Genomic DNA, 18,095 nt, shown 5'->3' with positions numbered 1-18,095 from the left:
GGCGTGGAAGTTGGATGATTGTATCGATTTAAATTGGATTAAATTTTTTAAAAATAAATAATTTCTTACCTTTTGGTCAACGGACAAACCTGAAAATAATGTTACAGTTGAATCTAACTCTGTCTTATGTTTAATATTATTATAAAAATTAAGAATATTTGACTTTTGGGATCGATATCTGTGACACATTATGACTTATAAATGTTTGATATTCGATATTTATGATGGGACAACGGAGTGAACCGAGGTCACATCCGAATGAGAGCAATCTTGAAAATAAGATGGCTAAAACATAATTAAATATAATTAAAAGTTGTCGCTTATACAATATGGTACACCTTCATTTGTTGTGACTCAATCATAAGAACTCTGTAATTGCTCGATTTTCTATACACACGTCCATTAGAGTCGTTACTCAACAATAGAAAACTAATAATTTAAAAATAGAGTGAGTATTAAAATAGTGTATAACTTTTTTTTTAATCAAATACGCAAATATAGTTTGATTAATTATTGCATTTAATATATATATATATATAAAATAAAGTACTATACTGTTGATTTAAAAAACACGACAGGTGGGCTGTCGTAGGTTTTATTTATTTATTTATTATTATTATTATTTAATATCACATTTGAAATATGAAAACAACGTTAAATACTATTGCTCTAAATATTATTACATTATATTTTTATTAATGGGTAAAAAAAAATTAAAAGGTTCACTGGAAAATGGGAGATTGAACCACCTAAAATACTAATGATATTAAAAGTTAAAAAATGAAATTTATAATTTATCCAAAATTAATTATTAATTATATAAATAAGCTTATTATCTATATAAAGTGGAAGAATAACGTTAGATTATATCTTAAAAATAACTAAAAAAATAAATTACAATGTTTTTTAATCTACTTAAAAAAAACAGGGTTATAATAGAGAAGACTATGAAAAGGGTAGGACTGTTCAGCTTAGGATGTAACAACCCAAATTCATTTCTAGTAGATATTGTTCACTTTGACCCATTACGTATCGCTGTTAGCGTCACAATTTTAAAACACGTCTACTAGAGAGAGGTTGAATGTTTTGTACTTCCCAACCGAATGGGATCTAATGACGACGAAGATTAAGGAAAGTGTGAGGGCTATTCAGCTTCAATTTAGATCCAATTTTGTGGCATAAAACCATAGGGTTCCCTATTAAGTTGGTGGGATACATTGGATGTGTAGTGGTAGATAAAAAGTCACTGTCCTAGAAACAAATTATGTTTAATATTATCTTATGATTACCCATTTTGCAGCCACAAAAAATGGGTATAAAAAACAAAACCCTAAAATGGTAATTTTCCCATTTCACCGACGCAAGCCCGATATTGTTTTATTTGAGTTTTATTTTACACTTTCTTTCAAAAATTTTAAAATGGGTTTATCAGGGAGATGTTTTTACATCGTTCTCCTCTGCAATTGTAACCGTTTACGCCTACCGCCAATAGATGTTTTTTTTTAAGTTTTCAAAACGTGTCTGTTAAAGAGATATTCGTATTTCACAAAATTGAAATTATACGAAGATATGTTACATTATAAATAAGACAAGAAATTATTGGGAAAATTGAAGGGGAAGTTACTAGAGTACCCCCATGGTGGATGGTGGTTATAGAATAGTGTATGGTTTTAGGGATGTCCATTATGGTAATTTAGGGCATGAAGATAATCTTGAATATGGTGTAATGATTAGAAAAAAACGATGTGGTACCGTAGAATAAAGATATACGACAATTGGATGTGAAGGTTGAAAGGTACAAATGAAAAAGGGGAAATTAATTAAATAAAGATAAGGGCATCATGACCCTTTGTTTCTGTCTCTCTCTCTCACTCCTAAATTTATGAAATTATGACGTCATATTTGAGATTAACAGTGAGTTCCAATGATGGGAACAGCTTGTACTGTTTTCACCATCCCATGCAAACTCACTGTTCATTCCATTTTTTATTTTTTATTTTTTACTTTTTTAAAAATAAACAATACCCCTTATTTGTTCGTTTTAGGGTTTTACGATAACGGTCTATTCGGGTTGGTTCGGATATTTTTTTCTCGATCAATTAAAAAGTTCGGATTATTTGGATTGATGACACCGACAACTCTGGTTGTATTGGATTGGATTGTAAGTTTATTTGTTTAATTATTTTTTAAAAAATTTATTTGGTCAGTATTCATACTTTCTAAGTCACAAAGCATAATTAACCTCGGTTATAAAAGTCAAGTATTCTTAATTTTCGTAATAAAAGTTAGGTTGACTTTACCAAAAAAAAAGTCAATATGCATACCGCCTCGAGTTTTTTATTTTTTAAATTTTTTGTAAAAATTCAACCTAACCCATGTTGAGGATTGTTGGAGTCGTATGGACGACTATAGATATATAAGTAAAAAACACTATTTCAATTGGTACGAGATATTTTGTTAAAATTACCCGTGATTGCATAGTTTTCTTGTCCCTATCAACTTAAACCATATTTTTGTTTTAAATTATTGATTTTGTGTCTAATATGTACTTTATTACCGGTTGATTCAAAATATTTAGATATATGAAGGAAGTGAGTGCAGAGGAACGAAGTAAAATCCGAGACTTGAATCTCGCACTCACAATATATTAGATACGTTAAAATTGAGGGAGACGGGGTGTAATGCCCCTTATTTGCTAGCCTAAATTACTGGAAAGAGTCCAATATTATGTTACGGTTTTTAAAATACTCAAATCATGTGCTACTCTTATTTTTTTTTAGATAAAAGATAAAGCGTCGACGATAAATTCAAGAATGACGTTAAGGGCAGGGTGTCCTAAAAGAGAGAGGGTGGAGGGCACATAATGATGGGATTGGAGTCAGGTGGCGTTGGAGAAGAGGGGACCCTTAGAGAGGAAGGGCAGAAGTAAGATGGTTATGTTTTTGTTGTTATTTAGAACCCTATTAAATAAAACCAAAATTATATTTTAAAAAACATTTTATTTGTGGGCTCCACCTTCCCCCCAACAGAAAATATTCTGGAGAATTCCTAATATTTTCAATTTCGTTCCCGTTCGTCTTCTACACGACAAGAATATTAGGGTTAATCATTTCGAGGTAAACAAAATATTCGACATGTATGGTGTCGTATAACGATGGTGTTATTTGTTAGACAAACACGACTCTCCACAATAGTATGATATTGTCCACTTTGAGCATAAGCTCTCATGGCTTTGCTTTGGGCTTCCCCAAAAAGCCTCATTCCGATGGAGTTAGTATTCCTCACTTATAAACCCATGATCATTCCCTAAATTAGTCGATGTGGGACTTCCATCATCCAACACCTCCCCTCGAACAAAGTGCGCCTCCCCTTAATCGAGGCTCGACTCCTTTGGTGTCTTAGTCATTTTTTACTGCCTTCGAGGAGGGGCTTGGCTCCTTTTCTTTAGGAGTTCTTTGTTCGATATTTGAGGATTTGTGGATTTACCAATCTATTGGCACGACTAAGTTTAGGGCATGGCTCTGATACCATGTTAGACAAACACGACTCTCCACAATGGTATGATATTGTCCACTTTGAGCATAAGCTCTCATGGCTTCAACCACCCCAACTGATTATAATTCTGACCGGCAACTGTCCTGCCCACTTCGGCACTCTTGACACACTTGCAAGGTCTTCGATCAACCCTTGGGTTCATTTCTCTTGACTGTCTTGCCACAGTTGCCGGTCAGAATTATAATCAGTTGGGGGGGTTGAAGCCATGAGAGCTTATGCTCAAAGTGGACAATATCATACCATTGTGGAGAGTCGTGTTTGTCTAACATTATTCTCCACTTATCGATATCAACCATGCCAAGTTGATACTCGTTTGGATGAGGGTAAAATGATTTTCCTCTCTTTTCAATGATGGCGATGACAAATTGAATAATTATAGATTTTGGAAGTTATACGCTCATTTTTTGTTTTTTCGAATGTTTTCCGCTCAACACTTTCAAGAATCTTTCAATATATCAGCTTTTATTTACGACCATAAAAAATAATAATAATAATAAATAAATAAATAAATAAATGTTTTTAAATATAGTTTAGATTAATTTGATTGTATTTTACAATTAATGCGTACAAAATATAACTAATTAATCTAACATATATTTTATAAATAATATATACTTTAAATATTTATTTAATTAAAAAAAAAATAATGAATAAATTAATAATAATTGAGTAATTATTTTGAATGTATTATCTCTCCCACACTCACTCTCAGAATAGCTGTCATTTGGAATTCATTGTAGCGTGGCTACTGCGACCAACACACCCTTGTTCTACGCTTCTGCCACACTCCCTTTTTTACACTTCCCATTACTTCAGCCGACATTTAACTTTACTCCCGCTACTCGCACCAACTCGAAAATATAATTCGATGTTTGTAAATTTTAAAATCGAGAATAATTATCGGAATTGTCTAATCCGAGAATCGTTTGATTGGTTCGATGTACAAGTGTTTATATGACTAAAAACTCGACCAGCTCATACTACCTAACTCAACCTATCTTACATTTGTAACTCTGTAATAGTATCGAGGTGTGACTTATAAATATTTGATATTTAAAATTTAAGATAGGTAAATTTTGGTTAAATTCTTTTTAGGAAAATAAGGTAATTGTAAAAAAAAAATAAAAATAATAATAATAAATGGGATTAAGGTTTTGGATTTCCTATTAATAAATGTTATATTTGGTTTTTAAATATCATATTTATTATTTATTTATTCTTTTTTTTTCATGTTATAATTTAATATTATCTTGTTTTTTTATTTGATGTTGACTGTAATTAAATTATATTTTATGAATATTTTTTTTTATTCCCAAACGCAAAACCCCTCAAACCTTTTCGGATTTTTATTTATTTTTAGATTAAAAAAAAAAAAAAGCAACAACCATTTTCCATTTTTAGCCATAATTTGCAAAATTCCTCTTATAGTTTGTATTATATAAACTCATATTACATAATATATATATATATATAAAACTCAGTATAAAAATTTAATTTTTTTTTAAAGAAAATGGGAAATAAAAATAGGCTTTAGGGTGATACGACAATATAAATTAATTAAAAAAATAGAAAATAATAATAATATTTGCATGAAAATAAAAAATTAAAGGAGGATTTTGCAATTTGATTGATTGATATTTCAAAAAGGTCCCTATGGTTTTAGCCTTTCCATGGAAAATATATTTTATTATTATTATTATTATTATATTATTTTATAAAAACTTTTGCATGTTTATATTATAAATTAATTTAAATTTATGGGTGATTTAAAAAATTTATTAATAAAAAAGTTATATAGAATTTAATTTGATTTTTTTTCAAACAAAATCCAAAAATATTTTAAATTATAGATATAAAATTTTATTGAAATAGTGACACAAATGAATCGAGAGTAAATTTCACAGTCCAATCCAACCTTCTATTTTTTAACGTTAATAATTAATTTTAAAAATATAATATAATTTAGTGGAGTTAAAATTTAATTTTAATTTATAAAAAATTAAGAAAAAATAAATATTTTTTTAACGTCTCTCTCTTTCTCTATCTACAAGGAGACAACCAGCATGTACTATCTGACGCTGTCTTTTGGCTTTCTTTAAATAAATAATAATTATTAATTTTTTCCCATTTATTACTAGCCATGTATTGAAAATACCGTCGCTGTAATTTTTTTTTTTACCGCTTTACAGAGGGTAAATTCACCCACTTTCATCAGTCTGCATCATCAGCTTTCTACTTTTTTCATCTTTTCTTCAATTGTTAATATTTCTTGGAACTTATAAGTTTGTTTGTTTTAAACTTTTCAACAATGTTTGTGTTTATTTAGTGGATTTATATTTTAGAAAATTCGTGTTAATTTCTCGAGATTATATTTATTTCATTTGCGTTCCGAGGAAAATTATAATCATATCATAAACTTTTAATTTTGTGTCTTATTATCTATTATTTTTACCGTCTTTAATTTGATATTTATATTAAGAGTGTTTAAAAAATTTAATCACTCGAAAAATAACAACAACGTTCACTGGATTGCAAAATTATTTGGGTCGGGTTCAAATAAATAAAAACTTTATAAATTAAATTGTTTTGATACCAAAATACATTTTTTCCTACCTTTATATATAAAAATATATTTATTAAATTTCATAATTGTTTTTTTTTTTAATTATTATTTAGCATTCAATTTAAAAAAAAAAAAAACTTATATATATATTTTATGAATTAATAATTTTATTTTTATTAAAAAAATTGAATAAACAGCTGAATTGAGTTGCTGGTGAGTTAAAAAAATTTATAATTCGAGTAATTAGATTAGGAATAAAAAAAATTTCTACGAACACCCGTGGCTTATACTTTCAAATAATGAAATTAATCAATCCAGTATGTCGGGTAATTCATAATAACAAAAAGAAAGCTCGTAATTACACCGTTCAAATAATCGAAACCCTAAAAATTCACTATATGAGTGTGTTACTCGATGTATCGTGTCTACTGATAATGTGAATTCGAGCATAACACAATTCGTTAAGATATTGTGTAGGATTAAATATCTATGGCGGTCCGAGATATCGCTTATACCGACATGTTTGAGAACTCGAAAATCAAACCTATCTCTCTCCTGTTGTTCTTATAAATATGTTACACTGTACACTAAAAAGGCAAAAGAAAAGAAAAGGAAAACCCTTGAAACCCTTGAAACCCTTACCATGACAGACCCTAATTACTCCAACTTCTTCTCTCCCAATTCCTTCACCTTCATCCCTCTCCCACCCTCTCCTCCGCCACTCTCTCCGCCGCAAGCCCTCCCTCTCATCAACACTCTCTCTCTGGAAACCACCGATCAACCTTCCTCCAGCACCACCAACAACCACGAAAACGCCCTCACCCTTGATTTCTGCCTCTCTTGCCCTACCTCCGATCTCGACCTCTCCGCCTCCTTCCCGCCGGACCCCACCGGAAAAACCCACCACGACGACCTCTCCCCCCTCCCTTCCCCGATCTCCGGCAAGGGTCAGTTCTGGATTCCAACCCCATCTCAGATCCTCTTCGGTCCTTCTCAGTTCTCCTGCCATCTTTGCTCTAAAGCCTTTAATCGATACAATAATCTTCAGGTAATTTATCATTTCATTAAAATAAACAAAAAAAAAAAAAAAAATGTTTTTTTTNAACATGTTTTTTTTTTTCTTTTGATCTATTTTATTCGAATTTGTAACAATTATTTGTGTTAGGGTTTTGATTTAACTGATCAAGAAATGTTCTTCATGTTCTTCATGTTCTTCATTCTTTTTTTTTTTTTTTTTTTTTTTTTTTTTTTTTTTTTTTTTTTTTTTTTNGTTTGTTTGTTTACCTTTTCAGTCTGCGAAATTGAAGTGATCTTCTGCAAAAGAACTGTTTGAGCTGAGAATTAATTATGGGGAAAAGGGTTTCCATTAATTACTAAAACAAAAATTTCCATATTTTTTTTTTAATTTCTTGGGATTTAATTAAATATCAAATGGGTTTGTTTTAATTAATTAAAAAATAATTTATATTTTTATATGTAGATGCATATGTGGGGGCATGGTTCTCAATATAGGAAAGGACCAGAGTCCCTAAAAGGAACACAACCGACCGCCATGCTACGCTTGCCGTGCTACTGCTGCGCACCCGGGTGCAAACACAACATCGACAACCCGACGTCGCGACCGCTCAAGGACTTTCGCACGCTCCAGACACATTACAAACGTAAGCATGGAATCAAGCCTTTTAGTTGTAGAAAATGTAGCAAAGCGTTTGCTGTAAAAGGCGATTGGCGAACGCATGAGAAGAATTGTGGGAAGATTTGGTATTGTTTTTGTGGCTCTGACTTTAAACATAAACGCTCGCTTAAAGACCATATCAAGGCCTTTGGACAAGGTCATGGCTCGTTGGGTCTTGATTATTTTGATGACGATAACGAACCCGCATCCGAAGTTGAACAAGATGGCACCGTTGTTCATTAAGATGTTTCGTTCTTTGTTCTTGTTTGTTTGTTGAATAACACGTCGAGCGACCGAAGAGAGGTGTGATGTTCGATGTTATGTTGGAATTGTGTTATTTGTATATTATGAATTGAGTTGATGAGTTTGTAAAGAGGCTACGAGAAGTTGACAATTAATTGAAATAAAAATATTTTATAATTAATTATTCAATTTGATTTCTTACTAATTACTATAATTATTATTAAAATTTTGAATAAATATTATTAAATTTAAATCTATTATACTTATTAATGAATTAAATTTTAAAGGGTTGAAATTAATTTAATAAAACTAAATTAATTATCTAAAATTAAATAAAAAGATTATTTATTTATGTGAGATAGTATTTTAATATAAGGTCTAGTGGCATTATTGTAATAATTTTGAAACTTATGGGCATTATTGTAAATGTGCTTTTTCCTCTTCCATAATGGGCCGCCAGAAACTTCATGGGCCCTATTTATCTAGAAGCCCTTTGTTAACGGCTCCACCAGATTTCTCTGCAACTCATCCCTAACCTCCGAATCTCCTTTTCTTTGTGTGGAACAAAATTGAATGCTTCCATGGCGTTATCGACGTGTTTAAATCAGAGCCTTAGATTTTCCTCATCGAACGGTTCAAAGATCACGGCATGTACGAGTTCGAATACTCCTCCGATCGGTAACGTCAGTTTCCGATCCGCCGCCGGGAAACGCTGCTTAAGATGCCGCACGTTTACTCCGACCTCGATAATTCTCCTTCGGCATGCGCCTTCCATGGCCACGTCACTGGTTCGAATCTTAGCGTTATGTTTCTCTTCCAATTTTGCCTTCTTTTTAATCGGTGTTGATTAACAGGGGAGAGTGGGTTGTTTTCGTTGTCGCCGCCGCATCAGGGGATTGACGGCGAGTGGAGCGACGGCTCTGGTGTGATTGTTTACAAGTGGAATGAGAAGGGCAATCGTCCGAACACCGGCGCCGGCAACTGGAAGAGACGGTGGAGCTGTTGCTCTGAGTATGATGAAGATGCCCCTCCTTGTCGCCGGGGATGGCATGTTTCTTATGACGATGGTTTCACTTTGTTTTAGCTTTGAGCTTGGTCTCTTCCAACAATGGCGTCCGTAAATTGTAATACTTTTTTTTTATAATTGAAATAAAATTATTAAATTTCTGGCACCACCCAATCCCACCAACGATGGATGTGAGATCTCACCGGAATCCCACCAACGATGGATGTGAGATCTCACCGGAATCCCACCAACGATGGATGTGAGATCTCACCGGAATCCCACCAACGATCGATGTGAGATCTCACTGTTAGCCTGGTGTCTAGCTTTGATACCCCAAACCTTGACTCTTTGACAAAATGAAAAAGCTAACAAAAAAAAAAAAGCTCGGCCCTCCCTCGAGTCAAGAACTCGGGCTCACAATCACTAGCCAATATGCTTTTCTCTCATGTCTTTCTTCGTATATTTTGGTGTCACCACACCCACAGCTAAGAGAAGGATGCCTTATAAGGGTAGAGTCAAGAACTCGGGCTCACAATCACTAGCTAATATGCTTTTCTCTCATGTCTTTCTTCGTATATTTTGGTGTCACCACATCCACAACTAAGAGAGGGATGCCTTATAAGGGTAGAGTCAAGAACTCGGGCTCACAATCACTAGCTAATATGCTTTTCTCTCATGTCTTTCTTCGTATATTTTGGTGTCACCACATCCACAACTAAGAGAGGGATGCCTTATAAGGGTAGAGTCAAGAACTCGGGCTCACAATCACTAGCTAATATGCTTTTCTCTCATGTCTTTCTTCGTATATTTTGGTGTCACCACATCCACAACTAAGAGAGGGATGCCTTATAAGGGTAGAGTCAAGAACTCGGGCTCACAATCACTAGCCAATATGCTTTTCTCTCATTGTCTTTCTTCGTATATTTTGGTGTCACCACACCCACAGCTAAGAGAGGGATGCCTTATAAGGGTATTGACACCTCTACTACTGGAGGCGAGGAACCACACCCACATCTAAGAGAGGAATGCCTTATAAGGGTATTGACACCTCTCCTAGTGGAGGCGTTTTCAAATCAATACGTAACGGCCCAAAGCGGACAATATCTACTAGTTATGGGTTTGAGTTGTTACAGGACAATATCTACTAGATATGGGTTTGAGTTGTTACAGCACTTGCTGAAAACGAGAAGAGCATGAGAGGTGACATGAAGTAGAAGATGAAGCAACGACACAAAGTGTAGGAATTAATGTTGTTCAACCTACCAATTGAACCAAATTTCGATTGAAAAAAAAAAAAAAAACCTATCCAAGCTACCGTATAGAGCTAAAATGGCAATCAAAACGCCTTTGAATTGCATTATTTGATTGCAAAGGAAATAGATTTGACGAGTAACATGTTAGTGGAACACAACTCTCTACAATGATATGATATTGTCTACTTTGAGTATAAGCTCTAATGCCTTTGTTTTGCCTTTGTTTTGGGCTCCTCCAAAACACGATACCACTAGATAACTCAGGATGACACCCTAAATTAGCCTAGCCGGCTAATCAGCATAACAATCCTGCTAATCAGCTTAGAAATGTTCATCAAGTCCGACCATTTAATCATCATCCGAAAACTTTCGGTTTCTAAGATCAAAATTGGTGATGAAATTATGGTGAAAAACCAGTAGATTTCCTGCATTCAAGAATAAGAATGTAACAACCAAATTCATACACAGCGACAGACCTCTCTCCGATCAAATCTCCGACGACAACACAAAAGCTAATACGATCCGACAGTCTTGAACGACTCATGAACATGCCGGAGCATATCCTGGTCCCGATCCCACTCCGGCGTCGGCGCATTAACAAAATGCGCATACAGCTTGTTCTTCGCACAAGTCACCGATATCAAACTGTGAGTTCCAGCGCCGTCGATCTCATACACGTAATAAATCTGTCCATTCTCATCCTTCTTTTCCTCCGCCGAGAAGCCCTCAGCGCTCGCGATCTGATCCTGCAAATTCACGTCCGATAGCGCTAGGTTATTCAGAATCACATCCTTCGGCGCTAATTGCCGGATTCCAGCCAGGAAAGTTAGGTATTCTTTCTCCTTTCGTTTCTTCGGATTGTAAAATTCGCTGTCGGTTCCATTCGTACCTGCAAAATTAAGGTCGTAAAATCGATTTTCGAAACGAAATTTGCCGTTAGATCTCTTTAATTTAGGGATTTCGTTACCGAAATTGAAATACCTTTTTCAACCTTGGACACTAATCGCTCCTTCCAGCCTTCCGGCACGTCGTAGATGTATTCTGCTGAGTCTTTCTTGCTTGCGTTGCCGCCGAAGCCGCCGTAATTAGCGGCACTGGCGGCGGTTCCGTAATAGACACTGAAAGCGCCGCCGGTGTCAGCCAGTGACGGTGGAGTGGTGCTCAAGATCGCGGCTACGGCGATGGCGGAGATGGGGGCCGTTAACGAGGAAAGTGAGCCAGAGGGATTAGATTGAAGAACGGGGATTAGGGGCTTTGGTAGCGGCGGAGTTTGCGACGGCTTTGGGACGATCGCGCCGGTCGTTGCCGCGGCGCCGGCAGAGAAGAACGCCAGTGGTGAGATTGCTGTGGCCATAGCGATTGATTTTCGTGGAATTGGGTTTCTGGTTTATCTTGCCTCACTAAGATTTTCTCCTTATCCATTTTATTTATTTATTTATTTAATTTGTAGAATTTAGATATTTTTTGTTAAATACTTAAATATTAATTTTTTTTTAGTTATGAAAATATGAAAATACACATAATTCAATAATAATTAACATTAAATATTATCGAACTCGAAATTGTAATGTGATATAATTTAAAATCGAATTATTTGAATAAATAAATAATTAATATATTATGTTCTAAAAAAAATGTAACCGTCACGATTCTCACATGAAGAGAGAACCACAACACTAAAACGTGAATGAATTTTTATTACCCTTAGCCCCAAATTTGAGTTTTTTAATTACGGAAATGCCCCCAGTTTGGTGTAGAGTCATCCATTGGGCAGAGGGGCATTTTTGGAGTTATTCGTAAAATGAATGGCCGATGATTAAATTGGATACTGACCGCCAAAAAGCCCTAGGTTCAGGCGCGAGCGAGAGCTTCTTTCCTTCTCCGAACGAACAATGAAGTGCGTGGAATTCGTTCTTTTTTCCACTTTCCATTTCCCTCCACTGCTTATATCTTATTCAAATCTTCTCTTACTTGTTTAATCAACCTTTTCAATCGTCTTTTCTTCCATTTTCCGCTTCTAACTTCGATCGCCATGTCTAAAAGGTGAGGTTCTGTTCTTTTGTTTCGATTCTGCTTCTTTCTATGTTCTTGTTGATTTTGTCTGGCAGATGCTTGTTTGTTCGTTTTCTCGTGTATTTTTAAAAGTTTTGATGATTGGATGGCAGATTACGCGCTTTGATTTTTTTCTTGAATAGTATCTTCCGGTTCATGGTTTTCTTTGTTTGGATGTACCTTCTCGAGTAATCTTGATCATGGTTCTTTGGTATGTGGTTTGATTATTAGGTATATGCTGTTTTGAGGGGCTGGGTGATCAAATATGTGGTTGGAAATGTTTGGAATTTGAGTTTCACGAAAGGTGTTTTGTTGGGTGGTTGTTGTTGAGGCTGAACTTTGTGTTTATGAAGTTTTGTTATTGTATATCTTGGAATTAACACGTTCTTAGCGTCTTAATTTACTTTGGTGGATTGTTTAGGGTTCTATGCAAGTATTTTGCGCATGGAGCATGCTTGAAAGGGGAGTATTGTGAGTTTTCGCATGACTGGACGGCTCCACCTAGCAATGTAAATGTTACTTCCACTCCTCTGCATTGCTATGCATTTTAATGTAAACCAACTGTCAGTTTGGCACTCCGATCATTCTTTCTTTCTGATGTATCATTCGTGAAACAGGTTTGCACTTACTATCAAAAGGGAAGGTGTGCTTTTGGCAGTCGATGCAGATATGACCATGTTAAAGTTTCTCATGCAGAGTCGTCGGCTTCTTCTAATTCTCAGCAACCTCACGTGTCTGAATCTGTTTCAATAGCTCATACTCTATTATCAAGTCCACTTTCTCCTTCACCTGAGTCGACAATTGAGCTTGCTGGTTCAAAGATATCTTGTCTTCCCTCGCACGTTGAATCTGCTTGGAGTGTAGAGTGTGAGCTTCCATCTGGTCTTGATGATTGGGGGAGTAGGGAGACGAGGATTATTAGTCCAGCTGATTTACCTATTTGCTCTTTTTCTGCTGCTGGTACTAATTGTCCACGTGGTGATAATTGCCCTCACATTCATGGGGACTTATGTCCCACGTGTGGAAAACAATGTTTACATCCTTTTAGGACGGATGAAAGGGAGGAGCATATGAAGGCATGTGAGAAAAAGCAAAAACATCTTGAGTCTTTGAAACATAGCCAAGAAATAGAGTGTAGTGTCTGCCTCGAGCGTGTTCTTTCTAAAACCGAAATAGCCGAGAGGAAGTTTGGGCTTCTATCAGAATGTGATCATCCGTTCTGCATTTCTTGTATTAGAAACTGGCGTAATAGTTCATCTACCTCCGGAATGGATGTTAACAGTGCTTTAAGAGCCTGCCCAATTTGTAGGAAGCTATCGTACTTTGTTATTCCAAGCGTCATTTGGTATTCTTCCAAGGAAGAAAAACAAGAGATCGTTGATAGCTACAAGTCAAAGCTGCGGTAAATTTATGTTCTTAATTCCTAATATTTGATTGCATTCTGGATACTATTAAATTTTGTCCATTCTGTTCCCGTTTTTTATGTTTTATAACCAAGCTCATTTTTGTCTATGCCATATCAAATGTAATCTGAAAAGCTCCATAGTCCACAGGAATGATCAATGTGCTTTCTAGAAGAATGGAAACTGCATAACTGCTCTAAAGTAATTGTGTGAGCTGTTGAAATAATTTCTGAACTCTGATCCTGCAACTTCATATTATTTTCATGCACAGATCAATCGATTGCAAGCACTTTAACTTTGGAAATGGGAACTGCCCATTTGGATCTAGCTGTTTTTACAAGGTAAATTTTTCTCTGAAATCATCTACAGTTTTCTTATCCTGATTGTGCTCTTCTAAGCAAGCTGGATGTTGCTGTAGCCTTTGGAATTGCAATTTTCCTGAAATTTTTTCTTCCTTTTTTTTTTCTTTATTCCTTTATCCATATTGCTTTTTAACCGATCATTGATATGCTGAATGGAAATCTCAACCTGTTTGGTTGTTCTAATATTTGAATGCCTATGAAGTATGTTGATTGGTTACATCTTTGATTTCATGGACATGAGTTTATGGAAGGAGTTCTTTTTGTGATCTGGAGACGGAAATATAGTGCAACAGAAGATTCTTTTTGTTCTGTGATCCTCCAATGGTTTTATAAGCGTCTCCATTTACCATGGCCATCCAATCATGGTGGGTTAGATATACGGAATCGTACAATTTGAACTTGCATGTTGACAAAGTAAATTTGCTAATCATTTGGCCAGCTTTTTCACTATGTTTTTGTGCAATTTTCTTGCTATTAGGGTGTTCATAATAATAGACTACCAATATGATGAAAAATATATAAATTTCTGGTTCAGTGCCTCTTAGTGTGTTTCATTTTGTTCTTTTGACACATAATGGTAAGGGTGCCTCTTTCTTGTCCATTTTTTTTTTAACAAAAAAACCCAAAGGATGCCTCCATTTCTCATAGGTATCCTCTCTTGGGAAGCCCTGTTTCAGTTAGAATAGTTCGAGGGTGAGGACGAGGGGTGAAGTCCCTTTCTTTGCTCCCACCAGTGTTCCTACTATAACCAAATCTCATAAATAATAACTTGCTTTGGTGTATACTATAGATAATCCATATCCATTATCTTTTCGTTTTCTGTTTCTAAAATTCATGCTTTATAACCAATTTCACTGTTCTGTAATCTATTTTTAAAAATCTAAACAAATTATTTTTAGAAAGTAGATTTTAAAACTATGTTAATTGTGCTTGATGGGAACTAAGAATTTAAAAGTGCTTTTAAAATGTGATAAACAAAAAAATGTATGATCTTAAAATTTACTTGTGTCTTTGAATAACTATTTTCTTTAGTCTTCAATTTAGTTTTGAGGATATTTTAAAAGCCTACTTTTTTTTTTTTTTTTTTTTTTTTTTTTTTTTTTTTTTTTTTNCAAAATGTAAAGAAATTTTTTAATAGTTAAAAGAAAACCCTCCAAATTTTTGGTTTTATGTTTTTAAAATTTGGCTGAGAATTTTAAACTGGCTTTTGAAAAGCAGAAAACAAAAAAACTAAACTAAGAAATGGTTAGTTAATTTTCGAAAATTTAAAATTCTATGTTTATTAAGCAAGGCCTAAGTTTTATCTACAAATGTCCATGTAATTTGTGGGGACAATTTCACAATTTCTCAAACAAAATCTTTGCAATTACTTTTGTTGCCGTCTTAGAAAATTTTCTGGTCTCAATCTGGCTGAAAGTGATGTGCTTACTACTTTGGCTGATTGGCTCTGCAACCTCTGTTTAGTAATGTCTTATCGGTCTTAGTTAAATTACCAATATGATGAAATTATTTAGTTTTGCAAACCAATATTTTATTGCTAGACCTCCTATAAAAAAAGAAAAAGAATGTGTTGCTAGACCTGTTATAATTGATTGGTCTGTTTTACGGTGAAGATAATTGACCTCTCTGTTTCAAATTAATAAAATTAATATACTTATAGCTATTGGATTTAAAAGTGTTATCATGAGGATATTGTAGGTTAGCACCATAGAATAACTGGAGGGACCTCTTCTAAATTGCGTTCTTTTAATTAGGAAAACTGTTATTGGAATCATTCAACAGTTCTAAAGCCAATCCATATGCTTGCAAATGATTGGGGCGTGTCTATTTTGGAGAATAAATATGCAACTGCTCTGTCACATTCTTCTGTCTCTCAAAAACTTTCAGTCAGCTTTTGTGGTAAATATTGAAAGATGTGGTAGACATAAGCAGTTCTGTTCATTGCGCATTCTGTTGTCATTTAATTTCATTAGAGCAGATTGGCTTTCCAATCTTTTGATTGATACAATGTTTGTTGTGTTCCAGCACTTGGTCAAGCCTGGTTCATACACATGGAAATATCACAGGCCACCTCCGCCCCGACCACGATCACAGAGAACTCCTCCTAGCAGATCTAATATTGTGGATATGGATGCCTTTTTTGATATGTTTGAAGACTTAGAGGATTTGGATTTTAGTGCTGAAGATTTAGATTTTGAAGATTTAACACCTTTGGAGATGGCATTTGTTCTAATGCAGTTGGGTTGTGAAGCCAACTTGTCAAGTGATGAGGAGAATTATAGTTTTTGAACTACATTTTTTATAGGTAGTTGTGCCTGATGTAAATTGGGTCTTTCACGAGTTCCTTTCTTGTCTTTGCCCAGATATTTGCTATTCTAGCATTTTTGGCCACATAGCAGTGCCCTACGTGCAAAAATACAGGCTCGTAGACTTTGTTAATTGTCACAAACGCCATTATTGGGGAATGATACTTCACAATAAGCTTTAGTCATTTGTCCTAGGGCAAATTAGTTGCTGGGTTACCAAGATGACGATGATCTACATATGGGAGACCCCTTTTCGTTATGTGTAGATTATAGTATGACTTCGGAAGTGTTGTATGTTACTGCTGGGAATTAGGAATATCTGTTACTTGCTATCTTTCATCGTTCATAGATTTTATGCGGAGTTTTGTTTCACCCTCTTGCTTTCCCAAGCCAATTGTGCGCTCCTAATGTTTGATTTCGTGATTTCTTTGTTTGCAGTTGTGAAGTGTTTTTTTTTCCTTCTCTTCGAATATTTGGCTTCTTTACTTCCCAAATCTTATATGTCATTTTCTGCCTTTGAAATGTTTGTAATTCTGCCTTTTAGTCTGCTGTATTAACTTCAAAATGAAATACAAATTTTGATGTGATTTTCTCATTGCAGCACGCACATCGGGATGGCCGGTTGGAAGAGGTAGCACTGCGTCACATTGGGAATCAAGACGGCCTCACTATTATAGCTAAAAACATTAGGTTTTGTTTTGTGCATTTGCTTGATATTGTCCATTTCTTGTGCAATTTCGCCTTTTATTAATTTGATGCTATTTCCAGGTTGTCGGACTTCCTTAGTGACTTGCATATCAGGTGAAAGAACCATATTATCAGGTATGAAAACACACGAAGCAGCCCTCACCCCTAAGCGCAGCTTCATTCCATTTGCTGTCTACTACATGATATTTCACATTTTAATATGATAATCATTCAATCTTGAAAACTTATATTGCTAGTCATAAAGTCTTGTTTGGACTTTGAAATTCAGCATCTTTATCAATTGACAGCTAATATATTTGTCAGAAACGGAGTTGATTAATCTTGGTACAACCTGTGATCACTCTGTTTCACACTCGATTCTTGTTCCATATGCAACAATCTGGTCAATGAAATGCCAAACTTTGTGTATTGCATTAGTCGTCAGTTACGCTTGCAACGTCATCTTGGCGTTAGGAAATCAGTTATTAACAATTTAGTCCATGAAATGCCGAACTTTATGCATTGCATTAGTCTTGAGTTAGGCTCGTGCAATGTCAATCTAAGAGTTAGGAAGTCTGGTTTTTAACAATTTAGTCCATTAAATGGCAAACATTTGTTTATTGTTGTTAAGTCGTCTTACATTACAGAAATCTAAGAGTAGTTTGAAAACGCGTTTCAGGTGTCGAATTGCTTGCTGGAGTCCGATAATGAGAAATGGAAGGTGGGTTATCGAACACGGTGATTCGAACTTCATCATCTTCTATGAATGGAAATAAAGCTAAAGACATTGTCATACTGAGAAATGAATGTAGTAAGTTGAAGCCTTATTCTTGGGATGGCAAAATAAAGGGTTTTTCACATCAGATGTAGCACAGCTGAATAGCTCAATAAATTGCGTCGTTGGTTGTACGTGCTGTACTAAACATTGAAAAGAAAAAAAGAAAGAAAAAAAAGAATAGAATTACTATAGAAGCAAAGAAAAAAAGAAAG

The 18,095-nt window shown here is 34.7% G+C and overlaps 3 protein-coding genes across 8 annotated transcripts; 2 read left to right on the top strand and 1 right to left on the bottom strand.

Moving 5' to 3' along the window:
* Nucleotides 1–6,761: 6,761 nt before the first annotated feature.
* Nucleotides 6,762–8,163, top strand: LOC111779230 (zinc finger protein WIP2-like). The gene is made up of 2 exons (XM_023659333.1): nt 6,762–7,166; nt 7,599–8,163. Exons 1-2 carry the CDS (start codon nt 6,762–6,764, stop codon nt 8,034–8,036), a joined length of 843 nt encoding a protein of 280 aa, XP_023515101.1. The 3' UTR covers nt 8,037–8,163.
* Nucleotides 8,164–10,683: 2,520 nt separating this feature from the next.
* On the bottom strand, nt 10,684–11,711 carry LOC111778072 (thylakoid lumenal 19 kDa protein, chloroplastic-like). Its single transcript, XM_023657711.1, has 2 exons — nt 11,277–11,711; nt 10,684–11,184 (listed from the first exon to the last, which is right to left on the bottom strand). Exons 1-2 carry the CDS (start codon nt 11,647–11,649, stop codon nt 10,808–10,810), a joined length of 750 nt encoding a protein of 249 aa, XP_023513479.1. The 5' UTR covers nt 11,650–11,711; the 3' UTR covers nt 10,684–10,807.
* Nucleotides 11,712–12,129: 418 nt separating this feature from the next.
* LOC111778551 (E3 ubiquitin-protein ligase makorin-like) lies at nt 12,130–18,058 on the top strand. 6 transcript variants are annotated; one of them, XM_023658450.1, is made up of 8 exons: nt 12,130–12,338; nt 12,579–12,617; nt 12,769–12,856; nt 12,965–13,749; nt 14,022–14,091; nt 16,138–16,417; nt 17,020–17,108; nt 17,187–17,204. In XM_023658450.1, the coding sequence occupies exons 2-6, from the start codon at nt 12,613–12,615 to the stop codon at nt 16,399–16,401; spliced, it is 1,212 nt and encodes a 403-aa protein (XP_023514218.1). In that variant the 5' UTR covers nt 12,130–12,338; nt 12,579–12,612; the 3' UTR covers nt 16,402–16,417; nt 17,020–17,108; nt 17,187–17,204. The 6 variants fall into 6 exon arrangements, with proteins under 6 accessions (XP_023514218.1, XP_023514215.1, XP_023514220.1 ...); XM_023658447.1 differs by lacking the exon at nt 12,579–12,617; XM_023658452.1 differs by lacking the exons at nt 12,579–12,617; nt 16,138–16,417 and adding an exon at nt 17,785–18,058 and having other exon boundaries at nt 12,132–12,338; nt 17,187–17,240.
* The last annotated feature ends 37 nt before the right edge of the window (nt 18,059–18,095 follow it).

Source organism: Cucurbita pepo, chromosome LG17 (genome assembly GCF_002806865.2).
Source record: "Cucurbita pepo subsp. pepo cultivar mu-cu-16 chromosome LG17, ASM280686v2, whole genome shotgun sequence".
Taxonomy (NCBI): Eukaryota; Viridiplantae; Streptophyta; class Magnoliopsida; order Cucurbitales; family Cucurbitaceae; genus Cucurbita; species Cucurbita pepo.
The sequence above is the reverse complement of the archived record's forward strand: the minus strand, read 5'-3'. Positions and strand labels throughout refer to the sequence as shown.